General features: G+C 42.1%; 1 protein-coding gene across 1 annotated transcript in view; it reads right to left on the bottom strand.

Annotated features, from left to right (window-relative positions):
• The window catches only part of GPR39 (G protein-coupled receptor 39), a 74,619-nt gene extending 52,738 nt beyond the window's left edge, over positions 1–21,881 (bottom strand). Inside the window, exon 1 of the mRNA XM_066190343.1 lies at positions 20,982–21,881. Coding sequence (XP_066046440.1) covers positions 20,982–21,849 — 868 coding nt within the window. The 5' untranslated portion in view covers positions 21,850–21,881. The remainder of the gene's footprint in view (positions 1–20,981) is intronic.
• Positions 21,882–24,487: the final 2,606 nt, after the last annotated feature.

The raw sequence follows: 24,487 nt of genomic DNA, 5'->3' as shown, positions 1-24,487 counted from the left end.
TCTGCACCCTCTGGCTGGCCCAGGACCAAGGTGATTTCTTTGAACTCCGTGATTTCCACACTGTAAATAACCATTTTGCCCTGTGACAGGATTTTGTCAGTATTTCCCACGGGAGAAGATATTCTTGCTTGAAAATACAATTTAGAAAACACTTTCAAGGCTACTCTGAAGCAGAGGGGAGAGCATCCTTTCACAGACATGAGGGGTATTAACTATTCTCCATTATCTTGCTAATTGTCTCATAACATCCCAGCAGCATTTATTTTTCTTAGTGTAATGCAACTGAATTACATCTGAATGGGGAGTAATTAAACTAGTTAGCTCTTTTTATTTTGTCTCCCTTGCAGACACAGACCTAATTTGGGCTCATCTTGAATGCTGTTGCTATAGTATGAGCTGTACTTGGAGCTGAGCAACAGAGGACATGGAGTAGTAGCTTAACCTGCAGGGCAATTTGGGAAAAGAAACCTGGAATAATCCCAGATAAATGGAATCAGAAAGACTCCTCTGATAAGGTTAGTGTCTTTTCCTTCAGAGCACAAGACCTTCAGCAAGGAAACTATGGATTGTGTCTCAGAAATTAGCTAATTTGTAGTTTTTTGCCTGTGCTCATAGCCTGGGCAAGAAGCAGTGATGGAGCCTGCAAAGAGAGTGGTCAGGACGAGGGAATGAACCCAGAAATGGACGAAGAGATCTCACAGGAATGTCACATGCAGCAGGCTGAGAGCTGTGGGCAGCTACAGCTCTCCACTGCCAAACCACACTGCACAGGTACCTCCTGCTGTCTGCAGGCAGCATCAGTGACCACAACTCAGCCTGGGGCTCAGGTGGACAAAGAAGGGTTGATTTAAGCCAAGTCTTACAGGTCACTGCAGTGAAAGGTCACTCTGCAGAGCCTGCGAGAGCCCCAAGGGATGGGAACAGCACTGTTCCTTCATCTCCCCTCTCACACAGAGGCACTCTCTGAGTCCCCAAGCACCCACGGGACAAATGAACACTCAGTGGCTGTGTGAGCTGGCTGAGCTGTCCCACTTGCATCCACTGAGTTTTCCTGGTGTGGCCTGGGGCACCCCCAGAACTCTCACAGACTTTTCCTTGTGAGGGGGTGACACCTCTCAGCTTGGATTTCTTTTCCCTCTTGTCATCACCAAGTTGGTCATTCAGTCAATGGTTGATGTCATTTTTATGTTTGGAAAGGAAATTAGTCAGAGGTCAAGGATAAACCAGCAGTGATTTCTGGTACCCCACAGCTACCAGAGAAATGACATTATTGTGTATTTGTGGCAGTTGTGTCACCATAGATGTGCCACAACCCTGAGAGCACCAAAACTGGGCTGTGCCCTCAGTTCTTCCTTCTCTCTGCCCTAGATGGGTTTGCTGTTTATGGGGTGGGAGGAACAGGGGACACCTCAACTGTTGATTCTGCAGATGAGTAAATACCTTTTGGCTTTATCTTAGTGAAACACTTGAGGCTTCCCTTTTCCCAAGTGATGAACTATTTTGTGACTAATCTTTGTGACCAAAATAATTAAACAACAAAATTGTTGGTATAAATATCTCTTGTTTGATGAGGAAAAAAACCCCTGAACGCCTGTTTTTAAACTAATGAGTGTCCTCCCTCCCCATCCCTATAACTGCCTGATCACCCCACACTCAGCCCCACTTCAGATAATAACAGGGAATGGAGAAACACAGGAGGGAGAACAGGATGAGAACTAAAACACTGAAGAAATAGAAGAAATTACTTTTCATCAGGAGATTTTCTACCAAAAAACACACAATTTTTTTTTCTTTTTTGGGTTTTAAGGGCAGCCCTTGAGCTCAAGCCTAGAGCTTAAATGGGTATCAAGGAGAGTTGGTTTTAAATCAACCTGTTAAAATCCATTCCAGAAGAAGCTGCGCAAACGGGCTGTACAAGTCACGTATAAATGGGAAGAAGGAAAATCTAGCACTGGAAGTCATAGGAAGAAGCTTGTTGGACCGTGAATATCTTATTAAAAAAACAGGATGTAGAAAGTAACTGGCTCAGCAAATTACTTTTGGTTTAAATGTGGTGTTTCTAAATTTGCTCCAAACTGAAAAACCCCTGTTAATTTAAAACATTCTTCTTAAAACAGAGAAACCAAACAAACTCAGTCTTACATGGTAAAGATATATAGCTTGGTATCATTAAGAATATTTTCTGTAAGAAATAGAGCAATATGACAGTGAACGTATCATTGACAAATTTACCTATAGATCTGTATTATGACAGGCATAAAAATCTATCTACACTACAATACAGCTCTTCATAATAGGTTTTGATAGCTGAATATATGGAAGCTGTCATGAATACAAATGGAGGGAAACCTGCTTTCCAGCTATTCTGCAACACAAATCTTTTTGTGTGTCACTGAAATAATTTCTGCTGCTTTTTAAAAGAAAAGAAAAAGATACTGGGAATGTATGCTTCTTTTTCCAGTGACACCATTTGAAGTTCCTGTCCAACTTTTCTATAGCAAAAGCACAGAGAACCTGAGGGCAGAGTCCCTGAGAGTAAGGGATATAAATTTAGCAAAGTTATTGCTAGTAAACTTGTTTATTTCACTGGGTGTGAAGAAGGAAACTTGTTAAATATAATCATAGTGATGCTGCCATTGGGACAGGGAATGGTAGGGGCTGGGGGAATGAAATTAAATTCTATTTACTTTTGATTTTGGGAGGAAGAAGGAGGAAAAGGTTTTGCTACTACTGAGTAGTGAGAAAATTGCTGTTTGCTCCATAACTGGGTAGGGCTAAAAGTAGCTATCATTTTAGAACCCTAATTGCAAACAAGTTAAATAATAAATAAGCCTGGCCATATTGTAAGCAAAATATATGCATACACTTTGGTGTGCGATGCTGAGGCATGGAAAAAAGTGTTTTAAAAAGAAAAATATTCCCTGGTTCTCCAAAAGAAACAGAGGCAGCTGGGCAGCAGGATAAAAATCTGAAGTTGTAAAAGCTTTAGTTGAACTCAGAATCCTGACTTATGAAAGGAATAAAATCTTTACTATGCTGTGGATGGGCAATTCCCCATAAAGAAAATCTTCTCTTGTCCAGTGCTTTCTGTTATTAATACTTACCGTGTTTCAGATTATCTTCATCTGTAACCCTTTAGAAATAATACAGCTTTATGAAGCTGGCGCCTCTTTTTCTAACCAGAGAATTAAAAATTCCTCTTAGGCTGGGCTCCAAAACCAGAGTGGTGACAATAGTAGCCCTTCCTCAATCACACTGTGCACACACCTCTGGTCAACAGACTTGGGGCTGTTTTCAGGCAACCATCCTGCCTGCTGGAGGAAGAGCACGAGAGCCATAAAAACCCTATTATGGCAGGGCAGGGGTGTAAGAGAGAGCCACAGATTTTATGCACATAACACATTGCGGGCTTACAGCGTTTTATAAGCTACAAAGAGGATGTTGTCTTTGAAGCATAAAGTGGTGGACACTTGGCAGTCACTTTTGGTCTTACGAGCATCCAAGGGGAAAACAACCTCTGTCAAATTGAGTTGGTTGTCAATTGGCTGGTGAAAAGCTCAAAATTGCCCAAAAACGTGCACTTCCCACCACATCCTGGGCTGTATCAAAATAAATGTGACCAGCAGGGCAAGGGAGGTGACCCTGCCCCTCTACTCCTCTCCCATGAGACTCCACCTTGAGCTCTGGGGCCCCAGCATCAGAACGATGTGGACTTCTTGGAGTGATTCCAGAGAAACACCAAGAAAATAAGGATTTTGGTTTTCTTTGTAACCTGGTCTAGTGCTGGGTGTCCCTGCCCATAGCAGGCACTTGAAAAGAGATTGTCTGTAAGGTCCATATAGAACCCAAAACATTCCACAATTCTATAAAACCACAGCCTATATAATCACATTTTCCACAAATAAACTATGAAATTAAAGGCAGGGAAGACTTCAAAGAAATTTCCTGTATTATCTGCAGGTACATACCCACACACTGCTCTTCAGCCAGCTAGGGAGAAAGAGATTGCAGGTAGGGCAAAAAGGAGGATCAGCCTCCAAAAAGGGTTTAATTACTCATTTTTGAACTCAAGTGCCATGAGTAAACTTCATGCATTTGTCCCATTTAGACATCTCACAGGTTTGTCCATTGCTGATTGACTCGGTGGGAGACAGAGAAAGGAGGGGAAAGGAGAGAGAGGTTTCAGCTTAATTTCTTCACATATGGATATCACAGGCTCAGAAAACCTGCACTATTAGCATCAGATGATGGTCTTTTCAAAAGTCCAAAATATCTGGTTGTGCAGCAAGCACTGAAGTGTCACATCACTCACAGATGTGGCTGTTCTTGTGGAGTGATGTGTGCCTGAATTAAACCACATGGTTTCTTCGCTCTCTTAATTTCATCATGTTCCAATATTAGAATATTATCCAACTCAGGATATTCTGTGATTCTATGATTCCATGAGGCCTACCTTCCACATGCCCCAGGATGTTTACCCTCCTAAATGCATAAAGTTTAATGCCACCAGTGTGCCTAAACGTGCAGCTCTATGAACAAACAAAGCTGCAGGCTGTCCCTGTGTTACTCCAAGACACAATGAGACAAAACAGACTCACCCAGGAGAGCTGCAGTCAGTCCATTTGGAAATACGACTGCCCATCAATGACAAACCAGGGACTCTCTAAAGCAAATAGCTGGACTATTGCTCAGGCTCAAGATGAAAAAAAAAAGCCTCCCAACAGCTCCTTGCTCAAATGAAAGAGAGGAAGTGCTTAAAGCAGAAAAGTCCCATATCTAAAATGAGATAAAAATGAAGACTCTTCAAATGCAGATCAGGGAGAGATGAGGTTTTGTAACACTGCCAAGGGAGAAATACAAACGGGCTGCACTTCAGAGCCTCAGCGCAAGCTATATTAAGGAGTTTCTTCAGAGAAGCAAAGCCATTGTCTAGTCTAATCTGCAAATACACAGAAGCTATTTTTCCTCTGAGCAGCTACAAGCTGGTGCAAATAATCCTCTCCATCTTCCAACATCAGCATCAGAGGTGGCTGAAAAGGAATGTCTACTAGCAGCATTTCTTGCTACTCAAATCCATCAGCTTACTGCACCTCATTTTCATCTAGTAACCCATGATCAACATCTTAAATAATGCAACACATGTTGGAGCTCCTGGTAATCATGAGCTCTTCAAAGATAAATAATTGTTTCTACAATGAAGGTTCTTGCATGTGCACTTTCAGGAAATGCAAAAGTCTGAGTTACCTAAAACTTGCTACACAGTTGTCATGGAGCCTCTGGTTCTCAGAGGCAGCTGGGCCACTTTTCTAGTGTAAATAAACATTTCTTATCTAGTTTCGAAATGTTTGATATATGCACTTAAAATGTAACTGCTCTGTTAATGAACAGTTGGTTGAACTGTTAATGAAAAGTTGGAGGAGATCAACTTTATCTGCCAAATTTCCTTCTCACCATTCTTTCTGGCTCTTAGGTGGATTTTGTACATTTTGACACAGAAATTATTTGTTCTTGTTTTTACAGCGAGTAGACAGCGGGCCCCTGGTTTCAGATTGGGCTCCAAAACAATGTTTTGTGATGAATAAACTACCAGTTACACCACTGAAGAACCCACATTTATATAACTCAGCACTGCTTCTGCTAAGTCAGGAGAGGCTGCCCAATGTCATTGTTCTCAGAAGCTGGTGGTTCTAAATGAGTAGCATACAGGTGCTTTGAATTTTTTAAAACTTGTTATTATGGCATAATAGGTTGCTTGCAGATTTAAATTTCATTCATGGATTGTCTGCACATCTGCAAAATGTAGAAGATTTATTTTAGCTTGTCTTTTTACAACTGATCTGAGGATGAAATGCAACTTTGCCATAAAGTTCACCAGCTGCAGAATTTTTCTCCTGTCCCATAATAGTCCTTAGATGATGTTCAAGTGCTTTGGCAGGGAAGCTTCAGAGCAGATTCTTTTTTATTTCCCCCCAGCTTTTAAGTGGTGTATGTTTCTCCCTGGGTACCTACACAGAGCTTGCAAATACTAATGAGAGCTCTGTGTGTTCCTGTGGGAAGGCAGACCTAAGAGTGAAACTCTGCTCTGCTAGGTGCTCATGACAACAGTTCCATTTGTTTTGGCTAGAGGTGTCTTTGATTTAGTCATTAATCCCAAAATAGACTTTCTACTGAAGTGATAGTTAATCTAGAACAGTGCTACTACATTTAAAATTAGAATATTGTGTTTAAGAATCTCATTGTTTCTTTTCCTCCACATACAATTTTAGTACAATTTTACACACCTTTAGGGATGACTACCAAGTATGAGGAATTGAAGTGCTCCCAGCCCAAAGACTCCAATTATACCTTAAGTTATGTAAACCTAGTGAATGACGTTTAACCAGGTTAAAGGTACTTCTGTCCAACAGCCAGCTTATCAAAGTTTAAAGAAGGAACAAGCCTGAAAAATCTCCACACCCTCACAGCTCCTGGACACCTCTGACTGCAGCCAGAGCCAGTTCACTTTTCTGTCTGTCTTTCCACACCCTCAGGACGGGTGGTTGGAGAGAAAAAATGCAATTTTTGCAAGGATGAACCTAGAGAGAGCAACTTAACCTGCTTGGCATTACTAACAACGCAGCCTCTACAGGCAAGTGGAGAATAAATTCTCATTAGCCCAACATAACAGGTAAGGCTAACACATACGAGTCACTTTATGATGATCTGCTGGAACACAACTGTCAGCCAAAGCACCCTGATCCACCTGGTGTCACAGTAAAGTGGCTTCACCCGTGTTGAATTTTATATGAAAAACTGTTTTGTTTTGCTCAAGCTATCAGTTTCTAATTTAATTACCCTGAATATTGAATTCTACTTGTGTAAACACAAATTGTCAATACATTATTTCGTGCCTAAGGATTTTAGGTCCTTTCCTGCAAGATGATGCATCACAGTTTATTGAATATCTATAGCATTGACCAATTTTTTTTTCTTTGCCTGTATACCAGAATTACTTATTGTAAAATACTTGTTTTAAAACTCAGATGATGACAAAGATATGTCCCCAAAGTTATTTCAAGGATACACTTAAAAAGCCCTCAAACTTTTAGTGATAAATAAGTTGCATGTTCATAGGATAGAAAGCAGAATAATTACTCAACTGCTTTAAATAAATTGTGGTACCCTAATGCTAATCAGCTTTAGTAACCTCAAAAAAAAAAAAAAAAAAAAAAAGGAAGTGAATGTATATTCATTTATATTCATTAACTAGGCAGGTTTTCTATTTTAGGAAAGCAGAGGGGTTATCATGAGACTTTTGTTTCTGTTCCTCCCATAGAAGATCAGTCCTTGGATCAAAAGCATGATGTGGCACTTTAAACAGATTTTTTCATGCCTCAGAATTTTCTCCTCAAAACCACATTGAGCAAAAATGATCAGAACCATTGATACATTAAAATAGTAGGAAAATTACATAAAGAAGATTTGAACCCTAGGGACACTTGGCTTTCTCAGTGCTGCTTCAAGGGATAGAGAATTTGAAAACTGTGATGTAAAGATGGCAATTATTCCTGACCTGAAATGACTTGAAAGCAGAGTTCAGTAGAGTTCTGTCAGCAAGATTTTTGTCACCCAAAATCCGAAATGCATTTAGCCCTACTGAATTCAGTGTGATGATCTCCCCTTAATACTGACAAGCGTGGTGTTTGCCCCACTCTCCAGGCTCTTAGGGCTTTTGCTGGACAGGTCTTTTCCCAAAACATGTCTGATTCTGCTTAAAGACTAAAACAAACAAGCCAAAAAACCACCCTGCTGCTGAGTGAGAGCAACATGCCCTGAGACGTGGCGAGTGGATTGGTGAGAATGGCTACTCCTTATCAGTCAATACTCCCATGTAAATATGTTTATATACACACATCTGTGGGTGTCTATAGACACAGACCACTTCTGCATTCCCTGGTGTCACAAAGCCACATTTTGGGGTGTCACAATGAGCACTGAGGGAAGCAGAGATGGTGCATCTCTCAGCTGGCTGCTTCCTTTGAGCTGACTCCAGGTACTGGGCCCGGCATGCCAGGGCCAAATACCACAATATGTATTCACTTAAGGGAGGGTGCCAATCAGAGAGTAAAATACTCCTTCAATACAAGAGGAAATGCCAGGTCATCTTGGCTTCTCCTGAGCCATTCAGTGCAGCTGACCAATTGCTTTCTTCTGCAGGACAGGCTGGTGGGCAGGAGGGGCAAGGAGCACACCATAAATTTACTTTCAGAGTGAGAAAAAAGCCCTTCCCAATGACTGCTTTGTGTTCTAAGGCAAAGAGAACGAGAAAACGAAGCATCACGAGACATCATAGAAAAATACATATTTTCCTCTGGTCTTTGTGGTTCTTAATTTGGGGGGTGGAGGGGTGGGTTTTTTTTTTTTTGGTGGGTTCATTTGGTTGTATGTGGGGTTTTGGGGGGGATTCTTTTGTTATTTTTAAGGCAGTTCTTCATTAGAATGTAGCAGAGCATCCTGCTTTTGATGAAGCACAGTGGCCAAGGGGTCAGGCTATCAGTTTCAAGTAATACAAGACAATTCAAGTGAAAAGTGATATATCTGAAAGACAGAAAATAAAATGCAGAGCTTTATTACCAAGAAGGTGAACCAGAAAATAGCATACAAAGATATACAGGCAATTCAGTAGTAAGGAGAGAGGGAAATTCACCTAAGCACTGCTATGGACAGGAATCCCAGCCAGGGCTCAGACTATATAATGGGAAGGACTGTTCCCCAAGACTGCTTGGACCAACATCAAATATCTTTAGTTTTCACTGATGCCTATTAAACTGAATTAATGCAGTGGAGCTGTCTCATGTCCCAAGAGGCCCCTAGCACAAGTGCCAGCTCCAAGAGCAGAACATTCCTGTCTGATTTCCATTCCCAAACAGAAACATCAGTGTTTCATGGAAAGCTTGCAGGAGCCCACTGCACTGCAGGCTCCCTGACACTGTCCATGCAGTGTGGGCAAGCTGCCTTCCTCCTGACATCTTAACAAATTCGGGAGCAATTCTTCACCTTGATTGTTAAAGACTAGAACCAAAACAACCGTAATCAATTACAGCATTCAAGGCCCAGGAGGAAATTTAAAAACGAGCTCTCAAGGTCAGGGATTCAGTGGAAATAGATCCTTGCTGACAAGAGGCAGAGCTTCCCTGAGTTGATGGCTACATCTGCAGGACAACTGCACCACGTGCGTTTTCAGCATGTTGGAGCAGCGAACGGGAACACATGGAGCTGATTGGCAGCACACAGAACAGTTAACCTTAACATTCCATGACAGGACTTAACCCAAATAAGGTCTATGATATCGAGTCTGAAGGGAAAAGAAATCAATTCTGGTTCCCGTGGGTAGGATTTCACCACTTGATTAGAGAAAGAAATGAATCTTTAAAGCATACTTACAGGAAAGGTATTTTCCATTTGCATGAAAGATGGGGATGGCTGCATCCCAAGTTAATGAAATCAAGTCTTCTATGTCTGTTTGAGGATTTCATCTATTTGAATTATGCAAATATCAAATATAGCTTCATTGTATAAAACTTCTAAATGAGAATGCTAGCCACATATGCCCAGGGGGGCCAAAATAATATCCCCACTTCCCAAACTTAACATTATTCCACTGAAGGCCAGAAAGAGGTTACAAGTTTGTCCTACAGCATTGTGTTCCAGCTGTGACAGTCAATTTAGAGGACATTCCTGCCTGTCAGCAAATAAACATTAAGTCATTTTAAATTTCACCTCCATTTGATAAGGTTAAAGCAATTCTCTCTTGGAGATTTGGGCTCAGAGGCAGGTTTTGAGCAGCAGTCATCAGGCACAGGGAGGCTGACAGCCACGTGGGCTTGGAGGAGGGCACCAGGGCAGCCTGGCAGAGTGGATTTGGGCAGCAAGATAAGGAGCAGCACAGGGATATACTACCCTGGATTCAGAGACCAAAACATGCAGGAAATGGTTCCTTCACCTACAGGAAGAGATCTGGATGCCCACCAAGGGGGATTTGTGTGGTCCCAGGCCACCTTTCTCTAAGTTTCCTTTTGGCAAAAAGGCGTTTGAAAGGTATCTGAAAGTGTTCAGCTTGCTTAGGCTTGCTGGACCTTGCAAATTCAGCAGTCTCCCAAAGGAGGAGACAGAGTCACACCAAGGAGCACCAAACTCCTTTTTCATTCCAACCTTTTCCTTCCAAACCAGAGGAGTCCTTGGCTTTATGGCCAGAGACATGCCTCCTCTCCCAGCACCACAGACTTGCAGAAATGATCACATTCTCTGCCCCGGAAACTGAATGAGTTCTGTCCCGCTCTCCACTTGGAAAACTGTCCCTGAACATGTCCTTCTCATGATTAGAAATTTTCTCATTTCTGTCTGCACTCCTTCATGGCCCCCATAGACCTATTAGTTCTTGTGCCAATGCTCTCATTTAGATCAATGCAGAGAACATGGCAGTATTTTGTAATATCAGAGTGTTTGCACTGTAGGACAATGTTTCCTAAATTGTCAATATGTTCTTAGTAATAGAAAAGAATGCATTTAAATGTTGGCTTGGACCAAGAGACAAATAGAAAGGGGATGTTAGAATTCCAAGTCGCTATCAAAAGGCTTTTTATAATTCAGTAGAAGTGTATATGAACAAGAGGTAGGAAAAGGGAAGGGAATCAAGCCAATGGAAAGCTTCAGCCTCCAGACAGTAACTTTTAACAATGAGTTCCCAAGGCTGCTCCAAGTACAGCAGGTGGGGAAAATTTTCAAAGAAAGGGCAGAAGAGAAGCACTGAAGGCAAGAAGAGGGATACAGCCACAAACCTCCACAGGCACAGACACTGCCCCAGCTGAGGGGTGATGGCCCTTTGTGCCCACCAGAAAAGCAGGCAGCAGTTTCAGAAGAACTTTCTCATTTTGCCCTTCTATTGCTGTTTTTTGATTGGGTTGTTTTTTTATAGCAAATCAATAGCCAGCATGGATTTAAAGCTCTTTAAATTTGGACTTAATCAAAGGTACTACAACTTTCAGACTCAAGTCTCTAAGCCGAAGAGGAAGGTGTGCTGGAGGGAACATTCTTCCTCTGCAACTGTAGGCAATTGTAAGCTGCTTGACATAACCTGACTTAACCAGGCTGGGCTCCTTGGGCAGTGTCTGAACATGCACTGCAGGAGTGCCAGGCTCAGCTCACTGCACAGTGAGATCAGACTGATTGTGCCCAGAGTCACCCTGCACACGCCTATTTCTGAATCCCTTTTTGGGTTTTCAAACCAGGGTACAAACCAGACCTTCCTCTTTCCTTGGAACTCACTGTACTTACAGACAACTCAAAGCCAGCTGTATTCTTCTGTTTGCTGCATTAAACATTACAACCTCTTCTTAGCTTCTGTTAAAGATCTGTCTCCCCATTCTCCAGCCACCTCAGTAGCTTTTTTCCTCCAACCTCAATATGGGTAGTTACATACTGCATTTTTTCCAAGATTTTAAGCTCAAGAGTTTAAAAATTTTAGTTTAAAACTTTTAAGTTTAAAAGTTTAAAAACAAATATATTCTAAACCATTAAACTTCAGTAGCTAAGTTACCCATCTACAATCATCATCCAAGACTTCAAAAGTTTGTGTATGTCTGAAAATGCCAATACATGCTTTTACACATTTTGGCAGAAGTTGATGTCATCACTACTAGCACTAGGGTTTAGATATTTTGGCTTTCAAGACCAAAAAATATCCCTTAAATACCATCTTTTGAACAGCTGTGACACAACCCATTTCATTCATTTTAGACAGGCATTTCTTTTGAGCAATCAGAAAGGTCTGTTGAGTAAACCTGTGACAGAAAGCCAGAAGACTTTTAGCAATTTCACTGTCTGAAGAACAAGGGCAAGCACCAGCGTGCTTGCTTTTGACTTCTGTTTGACCTTCAGCGCACAAGGCTGGTTCGTATCTAATGGTTAAAACCTGACATGTTAAAAGTTGTGCTCACAAGAAAGACTGTTTGAATATCTGTGTACTCTGCTGCTGATGTACTCCAATCTTTAGCTACCTTGAAAGTTTTAGTCTGATTTTTGGTTTGGTCTTAGCAGATTCAAGAACTCTCTTCTATAGATATCTTTAAGCATTACTAAGAGATTCAGCTGGTGAGGGCCTTCATTCTCAGTGTCTTTATGGGACAAATGTCAGATTGATTTTCAAACTCAGGGAGCTCAAAAGTTGTCTTTGTTGGAGAGAGAGATAATGGGAGGCACAGGAATTAAAAAATCAGCAAGTACTAGAGCTTATCAAACGAGACACATTTTGGTGTACACACAATAGAGGTAAGTAAAGCACCCAGAAATGAACACCTTTTTTTTTCTTGAAAAGTTTACATTTTAGGGCCAGAAGGGTGTAGGGAAAAATAATCAAAATTTAAGGGAGAGCATTTCAATCCCTTTTTTTTCTCTTGTCTTCTCAAATTTTTTGTTCTGCCGTCTTTAAAAGCTCATGTTCCTGGCTGAAGACAGATTAAATGCCTGATTTTGCACGTACAAAAAGTTTAATATTAAAAGCAGACATACTGGGACAGACCTAGAACTCATCTGCCCATTAATTTCTCTCTGTGCTGATCCCACATAGAAATCCACAGGAGAAGGAGCAAACGATTTTCCTGTTCTGCTCACACCAAAGTCTTGGCAGCCAGCAGTATCAGGACTTTCCAGAGTGGAGATTAGATCTTGTCCTTGACAGCACTATCCTTCAAGGTTACATTTAACCTCTTTAGGAGCTCATTTTTACATCTGGCCTCCACAACAGTGAGTTTCACAATTTAAATTTTGTGCCTTATGGTAAAAGGACTATAATAATTGCAGTTACAGCAATCTAATAGAAGGCATATGTATGTACTGAACTCCAGGGATTTGGTTGTGGAGGAGCAATCAAGAAAGTCTTCTAATATTTCTTCAAATCAAAATCACCTTCAGCAGCACCATACCAGACACACCACGAAAACAAAAGTCTGGGCATGAGGCAGCTGCTCATTTAGCTGTGTAAGACAATAATTACACTGATCAAAAAGGAAGCTGACAATAATACATGGAAGAGCAAATCGAGGTGGACTTGCAGAAATGCTGAATGACAAAATATTTACACTACCCTCTAAAAGGGGCTGAGCCCTTTTGCAAGGTTCAGCTAGAGATTGGAGCAGATGTTACTTAATCAAACATGGGAAAAGAAAACTACTGACACCGAGGACAAGGCTGGATAGCTAAGGAATGTTATCTTCTCTAATGCACCCCTGTTGTTTTTACACTGATGATTAAAGTTTAGTTTCCTGGAAATTGTTACACATGTGCCCGTTCGCAGGTGCTTGTCAAGGGTGTTCTGAGTGCTCACAGAACTCTCCCTGCATGTTTCTGTAACAACATACAGCTGCTGACAGATCCCCCACTCTAATCTCATATCTGCATTTCAACTTAAATTCCCTCTTTTAAAAATTTGATAAGAACAAAAATGCTGGGTGCTTTTAAGAGGGAATTAATGCAACCATGAGAAGCTTACAAACAGCTTAAGAGGAAACATGGAAAAGTTAGCTCATCACAGTATCAGACCTCTTTCTCAGTTTCATCCTTCCCTGTAAGTCACAGTTCATAAGATTAAAAGGTTCTTGGCAGACTCATTTATTCCATAATATTCTGACCCTGATATTATTCATCCATGAATAGCAGAGATCAGAAGGATAACTGCTTTCTCACCTAAGCAGTATAAGCATGCTTATGACACCCTCAAAAAAGGCTGAAAAACTGCTACAGCATTGTGCCAAATAGAATTTGAAATCTTCACTGTTTATCATCAGTGGTTTAGGAACTCACCTGCCACAATGGAAGGGAAGAAGTCTATAACATGTTGGTCAGTTCTAGTTTCTTACACAAATGTTGCCTCCACAAAACCAAGAAGTTACGTAGCATAATCACAGAATCATAGAACGGTTTAGGTTGGAGGGGACCATAAAGTTCATTTTGCTTCAACCCCTTGCCATGGACAGGGACATATTCCATCAGATCAGGCTGCTCCAAGCCCTGTCCAACCTGGCCCTGGACACTTGTCCAAGTCCCTTTGGAAGGCATCCTGTCCTTCAGGTGTGCCAACCACACCGCTCAGCTTGGTGTCTGTCATCTGTAGATGTGCTGAGGGTGCACTCGACCCCTCTGTGTCATTAATTAAGATAATAAATAACAAAATTGAAAGCTTCACTAACAAATGCACAGATATTAAAGTTCTTCCCCATTAAAATTCACAGGCTTGCAATCATTGTTAAAAGATAATGGCCCCAACATCAGATAGGAAAACAAAAGATTTAATTACAGGAAATATGGAATAATTTGAATATGAAACAACAGAGGATTAGATAATGCTTTTAGCTTTCACAGGTGAAGATTCCAATAAATTATCTGTGAACTTCCTCACAAATGACTCCTACCTGCTGAAACTGGGGAGTTGCAAGAGCAATCGACATTTGAGATGGCATCTTGCTCAGAAGAGAGAGCACGAAAACAGAGAGAAACTGGGAAATTAATGCTTAAGACAATAATCTCTTGACCAAAGTACAAGGGCAGTGGACCAAAACTGATGGGACAGGGTTCCCTAATGCAGGGCTGCTGTGTTTGTCTGAGAGCTGTCTCCCTCAATCCACTTCATACCTGCAGCAACCCCTGTGTTTCTCCACTTTGAGAGAAATAAATCTTCCTGCTTTCTTATCCACTCCGAAGAAAAAGACATTTTCCATGGCTTCTACTTGTAAGAAAACACGTCTTGGGGAGGGTTTGCCATGATGCAGAGTGTGTTTTCAGCAGCTGAGGTGACACATCCTGTCCTCACCTCCAAGGGCAGCAGCTCCCTGCCTGTTTCTTGGCTCGCATTGCCACTGTCAGGGATATTGCCTGCACTTCCCTAATTCCTTCTCTTCGCATTTACCTAGGAGTGCCAGAAAAACCAAGGGCCACTAGGTTTATTAACTACAGCTTGTAAGAGAGAGAGATTAATAATATTAATTTTAAGGCCAACATGGGTAATGGTCCTTAATCAGGCTTAAAGACTTTGGGCAGCTGTAAGTATAGGGCAGAAGTACTTCAGGAATATTGGCTGTGCCCTTATTCTCTGGGCAGCACAGATGCTGAAGCATAAAGAATCAAAACCTATAAGTCCCTACAGACCAGGTGAAGTCCCAGCTTCCCTGTAGGCATCGGGTGAAAGACAGAAGCATGGCCACAACTTTAACAAAGCACCAGCAGAGCATTCATTGTCCTCATGGGCTTCTCAGGCAGAAACAGCACTCAGGTGTCCCCAGAAACCCTGTCTGCCAAGGCATCATATATGGGGAATTATGTTGATTACATTAGTGGTGAATCTGGTCCTCTGACTACAGTATTTGCGGGGTGAGCTAGTTTTCAAAGCTGCAGACTTTTCATGCTGAAGCAATTTTTAAGTACTCCAATGCAAAGTATAATCACACATTGATTTTTCCATTAAAACTACAAAAACCTTAAATACCTTGGGGGTGCTGGCCTCAATTAGTCCCTATTCTTCGATTCTATTTCTCTTGGTGCTGTTTTGCCATCCCTTAGTGTAGGAGGAAAGGAAAACTGTCCACTTATGCTGAAAGCACAATCTTCTATTACATGAGTCCAGTTAAAAGCAGGAGTAGATAAATTGCTTTCTGTACAATAGGGAGGAAAATTATGCTAGGCTCTCCCTCTGTTCCTTTTTAAATTGCTGTGCGGGAAACCTGAACATACAGGTGTCTGGATTTTGCAAGTTTGCCTTGAGTCTATTTTACTGTGGCTTTTTTTTTTTTTTTTTTTTTTTTTTTTTTTTTTACCTGACAGAAGTTCCCCCGCTCTTCAGAGGAGATTATTTGTACACAATTGCCCTGAGAAACCATCATCCCTCAATGCAGCCTTTCCATTGTCACCTGTTGAATAGCTGAGCTTCAGTTTTGTGCTACCAGCATTCAGCAGCACTGATTGGTTTTGCCGTTGACACTGGGTTAATGCTTTTGCAGAGAAGAGGAAGGCAAATTTTACTGAACACCAGCAGGAAAATAATTTGCTTTTATCACTTTTCCAAGAAGCAAGGCCTAAAAGAAAAAAACTCACTAGTTGCAGAGTGTGGATGCCCCATAGAGCAGAGTGGCCAGGCCCTGCTCTGTTGGTCTGTCATCTTCCCTCAGCCCCTGCCACCCCTTTCAGTGCACTGAAATGCACTGAAATTCAGAGCCTCCTACTTGTCTTGTGGAATTCAAAGGAAAACATATGGATGGAATCACCATACAAAACACAGATTGATTAAAATCATACCCAGACTACAGTGTACTCATCTTCAGACATGTCCACAACAAAGTGCCTGAAGAAAGGCAGCTTGATGGAATGATTAAAGAAATGAACCAAGAGGAGTCAATGAAGCTGAGTTCAAAGAACATGGGCTGGAGCTGTGTTCTGGAAAACATAAACTAGGTTATTCTCATAAACTAGGTTATTCTTTCCATGTTTGTTCTATCCCTAACCTTCACCTTTTTCAGTAGGGAAAAAACCCAGCCAAATTCCAGCCTGTGAAGAAGCATCTAATTTTCCTGTAACAGAAGTTCTACTATTGTCAAATTACACTGTGCCTGAGTCATATCTAGATGACAACCATGTATTTTTCACAACTACTTGAAGTACTCTGAAGTAATTTGCCTCCTGAAATTTGCCAAGTGCCTTACAAAATGCATTTCTTTGGTGATCTTTGGAGAGGCTATTCCTACACACAATACCTTTATTCTGAGCAGAGCATTAAACTGCCAGCAGCAGAACATGGGAAGAAAATGGTGCTCCATCTTAAGTTCTAAGAGATCCTTTGAAGTTCTGAGAGTTCTGAGTCAAGGTTTTATCTAGATTCAGCATTTGGTATGGTACAGCTGCTCTTGGTGTTTACAGAGGCTTTGGTGGTGGTATAGAATAGCCTGGCATTGTTTTAACATGTTATATACCAAAAAAGTGGCATGGCCTTGGTCAGGTCTGACTTCCTTCTGCCCAGCTTTTCCAGCCCTTCCTTATTATTATTATTATTATTATTATTATTATTATTATTATTATTATTATTATTATTATTATTATTTTATTTTATTTTATTTTATTTTATTTTTTTTTTTATTTTTTATTTTTTATTTTTTATTTTACTTAGAGACAGGGACTCTCTCTCCGTGCCACTCACCAGAGTCTCAGTAAAGCCTCTGGCTACTCCTGCCCTGTAAATCAGATTACACCTGAAGCTGTGTGTACCATACCACATCACAGGGAACCACCAGGGCCACTGCCTTCAGGATGACACTCAGTGTATTTGACACATTTAATTGTTTAAAGACATTTAAAAAATGTAAAAACCACCACTACACCGCCTTTCTCAGATGGAGGCACTGCTGTAGGTTATATCAAATTCCCTTGCTTGCTTATTAAAAGAGCTGTAGAATATCTGCTGTCCAGGCAAAATTCATCCTACATCAGATGGTCCCAAAGCAGAAAAGCTGCAGTTCTGTAGAGGTGGGAAAGAGAGAGCAGGAGGAATTTCCTGCCTCACGTGTCCCAGGGGAGCTGATGGTGCTGGACTGGTACCAACAGGGCCTCTGGCTGGGCTGGTCCAGCATCAGCTCTGGCTCCTGCAGACTGCTGCAGCTCCAGCAGTGCTTTAAGGCACCTCCACCAACACCTCCAGAGCAGCCAGGTTAGTTTAATATTTCTCTTTTCTGGATGGAACATCTCAGGAAGGATGGATGTTTCATCATAGACAGGAGACAGAAAAATGCTGCCCAGATATCAAGTGGCAAAGCACCCACCATGCCCAGAAGCCCCACTCAGGGGATCTGTGGACACAGAGGAGTGTTGCTCCAAAGGGCCAATTGGAAATATAAAATACAAAAACAGCATGCAGCAGAACTAATGGACCCTTATTTCAATGTCTGTACTGTGGTAGGCTTGAGGCTGCTTCTGCAAAATGATCAAGGCTTTTAGCAGAAGCTCAAACTGAAGCTGCCAAGGGAAACATCACAGAAGCTTTAGAACCAACCCTTTCTTCATCTGGGGTCATCAGAATCACTTTGTTGTGGAGTGCAAGTTCAGGTGAGCCAGACCCAGTGTGATGACAAACCACACAGCTGTTTTTGTACAAATGAGCTTCTGGACAGTGACCAGATTAAGAAACGTGCAGCCATGGCCAGTGAGCAGGCACTGCTGGTGCTGTTTTCCCTCCAGAATCTCATCCCATACTGCTCCCATTTCCCAGTGTTAACATTTCCTAAAGATTCTTAACTTACTTTCAGCTATGGAAGCGTTCTTTTTATAATATTTATAATTATTGCACTAGTTGGAGCTCTCTTTCATGGAATCCTTCCTTTACATTCCCTTTCTGTGTTTGCTACAACCCACCTATAATATTTATAATTATATGATATATGCTCTCCAAACTCACCCTTGTGTGACAGGTCTCTGCTGCAGTGCAGGGCCCTCAGCTCAGGTGTAGGAGCAGCAAGAGGTCCCCAGTGGCACCTTGTGACCATTTTAGGTGGTCACTGCCTTCATGGCCATAGGAGAAAGACAAGATCAAGTAGCCACAAAGACTAAACTGATCCCTGTCAAGGTGGGTCAAGCATATAAAGAGGTTTTAAATACTACTAAAAGCTTGCATTTCATGAAAGAGCCATCAGTTTTCAGACACATCACAGCTACCCAGTTTCTGCAGTGGTGTCACCCCATCCAGAGCTCCTCCTGCAAGCATCAATATCATCTATGGCAAGTAATCTTTCACTTTCAACATTTACAATTAATTTCCATGAATGTTCTCGAGTGCCACACAATAACATGACACTAAAAAAGCATTAGTTCATCCTCTGTGACCTCCTCTACTTAGCTTTTTCTCATAGTCAGATTTACGATTTTAATCTCCGTTTTATAGAACTTATCAGTTTTAACAACCAGAAGAAAATGCTAAATTGCTTTTATTGCTATTAGACGTACAAAGACATGATGCTATGTACTGTCATTTACATTTCACATTAAAAGTGATATATGCTGTGAATGTGCAAGTATTGGTTTTAATTTGACCCATCTGTTAAATGAGAAACAAAGAGGACTTCTAAATCACAAGATTTAAATTCAGCGATTTGTAAACAATTTATATGTTCATTTCTTCTGGGTTAAAACTGCCCTAAAGCATCACTCTTATGAAATCTCCAAACTGAATTGCTTTGCATTGTTCTCAGAAATGCAAGCCGGAGTTTCTTCCTCCTCAGTTTATTAATTTATTCCCCAAGCTAAGTAAATTAGCAAGACTTGAATTAAGAGTCTTGCCACTGAAATAATTTTGGGGAATTCACACAAGTATCTCCTGCCTCCAGAAAGCTGAGAGTACAGTGGAAGTGTCAGATACACTGGGTGGCAAATTCCCTTATCATAAAGGACAAACCAGTTGCTTTCATTTGTTCAGCACTTTTGCAAGCAGCACTGCATCTGCCAATTCCATGCTAGAGTACCAGGAGGAATAATGAAGAAGGGGAGGAAAAATCATGGCAGTTTACCTACCCCTCTCAGCCCAGCCAGGATTTGGATTTTAGGCTTGGCTTTAAGGTCGCTGAGGTAATGCACAAGGGGAGGGAGATCCACATTTATCTAAGGATCTCCCAAGCAGCACTTCAAGATCAGATTTTTTTGTTGTTGTTTTTTTGGGGTTTTTTTTGTGCAACAAGTGTGTTTAGCTCCACTGCTGAGCCTCTACCCCAGAAATCCCTCCTGTCACTGGAGGGAGAGACAGAGAGCCCTTTAATAAACACAGATGGGGCCTCTCAACACCTTGTGAGAGGAGATGATTTCTTCATTTCATGGCAACTTCATGGCCTGTGACATACCATGGCAAAAGCAGGACTAGATAAGGAAGTAGAGAATCCTCAGGGGAAAAAAAAAAAATTGAAAGAGAGGAAAAAAAAGTAATACAAAATCTAATTGACTTAAAGTTGTAGAAGTGGACAGACCCACAAATTTCAAGTCCCTCTCTGCCATATCAGTCAGAGCAGCAAAAAGAAGCACAGAGATACTGGGTCTACTGTGCATTCCTACTCTAGATGATTCATTTATTAGATCCAGTATTATAATAAGGAACCCAACAAAACAGGAACTAACAGTAATGCAGCCAGGGCATGATTAAGGATGCCTATAAGGCTATCAACAAATGTGGAGACTGCATGGATCACTGCCCAGAAAGATTCCAAGTTGGTGAAATGATAGCTTGATTAGTTTTTTGTCTGACAAACGCAGCAAGAGAGATCAGAATGAAACATAATTTCAGGGTTACAGGCCTTCAAATAAAACCAGAGGAAAACAAAAATTCAAAGAGAGCAACCGCTGTTTGTGAGACCAAATCAGCTCTCCAGCCCAGCTTCCTTAATGCTAAAATATGACGCAGCCACAACTGCTGAGGCTAAGAACTCTCCAAGGAGCATCCTGAATTAACAGAGAAATGCCTTCAGAGAGAGACAAGCTGGAGATATTGCAAGACAGTCTTCCCTCCCATCAGCAGCCTTACTAAATACACTCGAATTCGTATTTTAGTGGGAAAACATCCAAGTAAGCTACTTTATATCCAGGCAACTGTTGCCTATTGCTACCCCAAAGGTCAAGCTGCAACAGCCTGTCACCCATACTGCTGCATGTAGGCATGTAATAAAATCCAACAGAAATAGCAGGCAGCAAATGGATTTTTCCTTCTTTTTCCCTCCCACCTGTTCTAATGACAAAAAAGAACCAAAAACATACAGAAACATCAGGCTTCTTGAAATGCATCAGCGCAACTAAAAGTATTATCCCTCATTTCATTCCACTTTCAAACCCTTTGGGAGAGCTTGGTGAGATAAAAACAGAGGTTTCTGGGCTTTCTTCCCAAGTGGAAGGGGGGTAGGGGAGGGAGGGGAGGCAGAGTAGGACATGGTTCTTACCCAGGAATAAAGTGATCTGTCTCCTGGAGCTCTTGCCCTCCGAACTTTCACTTTTCCTTAGGTACTGCTCCTGATTCCTTAGTCCACCCTTCACTGCCACAGTCCCTCCCTTGTGGATCATCAGGGCTTTCATCATGCTGTGGCACATGAAGGTGACAGACCCCAGCACGATGATGTACACAGCAAAGGCGCTGAAGATGCTGGCTTGAAACAGAGACCACCTGGAGGAGAGGTTGGTGCAGATGGTCATGTTGTGCTTCAGCTCAGGAATGTAGTGCCTGGGAGTAGGTTTGACACAGGAACTGGCTCTCTGGTAGCCCTCGATGGTCTCCAGGGGATATTCTGTGCCCATGGCAAAGAGCAGGGGCAGAGCCACGATGACAGATGTGCCCCAGACAAAGGCAATGAGCAGCTTCACCGTGCGGGGCCCGGACAGAGCCTTGAACTTGAAGGGGTGGCAGATGGCCACGTACCTCTCAAAGCTGAGTGTGGCCACGTGCAGCACGGTGGCATAGCTGCAGGCTTCAAAGAGAAAGCAGTAGAGCTTACAGGCAATGTTGCCGTGGGGGGTAGAAAAGGGGCTCCAGATGGCACTGAAGAATTCCACGGGCATGCCCAGCAGGATGACCAGCAGGTCAGAGCAGGCCAGGCTCACCATGTGGTCTGTGACCTCCTTCTGCAGGTAGCCTTTCCTCTGCAGGATCCTGGTGACTTTGATGGTGATGCTGTTGCCCAAGAGGCCCGCAACAAAGACGCAGATATAGATTAAGGCCAAGGTGATCTTGACCCCCAGAGCCACCTCAAACTTCGGGACATCGCTGTGGTCAATGAGATTAGAACAGTCTGAAGTGGGTGTCTCTGCTGCCATGAACAGTCCCAGGGTGGAGGAGGTGCTCTCCTGCCCTCTCCAACTTTCAAGTTCACAGCAAACAGATCCTCCCTCACTTTGCCCCTCTCCCCAAGCCAGACATGTCCGAGCAGTCAGGTGTAAGGAGTGTGTCTCAACCAGCCACACCTATGGGGTTCGTTGGTTTGTGAGCAACAGCCTCTGAGTCAGTAAATTGAACAGGGAAGTGTTTCAGCTCTTACCTTTCTTTATAGCAAACACCTCTTGCTCTTTTTGGATTTTCCCCCTCCTTTCTCTCTGGGGTGAAGCCTCCGTTCTCCAGCCCTTCACGGTGTGAACTGCTCTGCTTTCCACGCTCACCGTCTCCCCAGCAAGCAAAGCAGCTCTTGGTCCTGGCCCCAGCAGAAGGAAGTCAGAGTCTGTGGTGATACTACTCTGTTAACCATTAACCAAAATCTTGGCTATCCTTAGTCACTGGCAGCACAGCATGTTTCAAGAGAGGGAAAAAAAAAAAACACAAACCAAATCCCCTCATATCTGAAATTCACTTCCTGTCACAGGAAGAGGTGTTTCTCCTAAAGCTGTGGTTTGGTTATCAGGCTGAATGTGTGAATGGCGCTGAAGAGAAAGTATCTCCTCATGAGTTTAACATTCGCTGGGCTTCAGATTTCACTACTGTATGTGCTACTGCCCACATGCTTCACTACTTCACATTTCCTCTTCAGAAGACCTCAGCATCTGCAGTGCTGTTTATGGAGCCTGTGCAGCCACAGACTGATTTACATCAACAGGAGGTTCTGGTTTTCAGCTGCTGCTATTGAACCGGTAGCTTCTTAAAATAACTGGTTACACTCTAAAGAGGTTTCTTGGAAGTTATAAAATAAGATGAAGTCTAGATTTAGACACAAGGATTTTTTTTTCCCTTCGAATTTTCATCCTCTCATGTTAGATAACAGAAATAACGAGGTCAGTAATCCCAGTCATGCCAATGCTTTCAAATAGTCTGAGTAGCAGGGATGGAAATGTTCTTCCCCCTCCTGTGTCTCACCCCAGGGGGAAAGAATTTAATGTGGTCTTTAGTTTTAGTTTCAAGCCATAGCACAGAAGGCTCCCAAGGTAACCCCTGGAAACATTTAATTAGAGGTGTGTATATGGATTAGGAAACCTTTAAATTACAATGCAAAACGGCAGTCCAGCTTTTGCAGCTGTAATACAGAGGGGCCCAGTACAGTGATCTGCTCCAGTACCAAATCTAAGAACAGTGGGTTCACAAAGTGATTTTTATTAACTAGACAAGCTCATGTGACACTTGGCACTTCATGATAAAAGAGAAATATTAAGAAGTTGTTTTTAAGCAGTCTCCTCACATTCAGTGGTTATCACCGTACCTCAGCAGCCCAAGTACACAAAGAACAAAAGATGCCCCAAACAGGATAATCAGCACCTGTTTCTGTACATTATTTATGCACTTCTGTTTCAGAAAAATCACCTCAAACCTTGTGGAACTTCAAGCTGTGTAGTCCCAGTCATCTTTCCTTACGTTTGATAATTCACATTTGTTCTGCTCAGACAAGCTTTCTATTATTACCCCATTTCTTTCACTTAATTTTACTTTATAAAAGTGTGAACAAAGATTACATATGCATGACTGAATTGTGGAAATGGAGCTAATTAAAATTTGCTGCTTACCATTCAAAAGGGAAATAGGAGAGAGAGAGAGCAAAAGAGAAGGCCCAATAGGATTAGATCTCCCTCTTTTTTTCCACACCAATTATAAAATGCAGAACACAATTTTACGTTTTCAATATTATCTTTAGAACATACACAAAGTTTATTAAGTTTCTAATAAAGAGCTGGTGCCACAAAGGGGATAGGAAGGAAAGAGACAGTTGTGGATAATCATAGATGGAGACCATTAAAAATAAAAAAATCCTCCATGGGTTACTGGACTAGATAAACCAGGAGTGAGTATTCCAGAGTAAAATGCCTATCGTGGGTGATTATAGAAAGATATACCTTTCTGGAGAGAGACATTTCTCCACAACTAAATGTGCTTAATGCCTCTTTGTGGCGTGGAGGTTGAGAGCTCACAGTCTTTACCCCAGTGCATGTGATACCAGTTATGAAATTTAGGATTTTTGTAATCGTTCCACCTTAGCCATTTCATTAAGTTTCCCTTGCTGTTTTGTAGCAGTGAATACCAGCAGTTAATTTCTGTGTTACTGCCTTTCCCCTTGCAGTTTTGAAAGTGAATGTGGCCTGTGCAGCTGTACCTGGGAGAACACTCCAGGGAGTCCCTCCTGACCTGATTTGTTGCAATTGCACACCATGATTTCAGCTGCCAGCACCGAGGAGGAGGAGGAGGAGGCAAGAGCATTAAGGACAGAAACCACTGTATTTCTTTCTAAAATCAGCACCCATGAATGCTGCAAACTGCCAATCACTTGTCAGCCCCTTGGTGAGGAAGGTGAGCCATGCAGATCCCATGGGCTCGGGGTGCAGCTGGCTCTCTGTGCCCCTCACTCAGCCACTGCGTGCTCACACAAATGTTTGCAGTGATGTGGTTGTTGGTAAGAGATGACAAATGGTGGGAGCCAGAGAATCACTGAGATGGAGCACAGATTGTTGTTGCTGTGGTGCAAAAGGAGATTTTTCACCT

The sequence above is a fragment of the Chamaea fasciata genome, unplaced genomic scaffold, assembly GCF_029207755.1.
Source record: "Chamaea fasciata isolate MVZ Bird 193981 ecotype frontalis unplaced genomic scaffold, bChaFas1.0.hap1 SCAF_8, whole genome shotgun sequence".
NCBI classification, from domain to species: domain Eukaryota; kingdom Metazoa; phylum Chordata; class Aves; order Passeriformes; family Sylviidae; genus Chamaea; species Chamaea fasciata.
The sequence above is the reverse complement of the archived record's forward strand: the minus strand, read 5'-3'. Positions and strand labels throughout refer to the sequence as shown.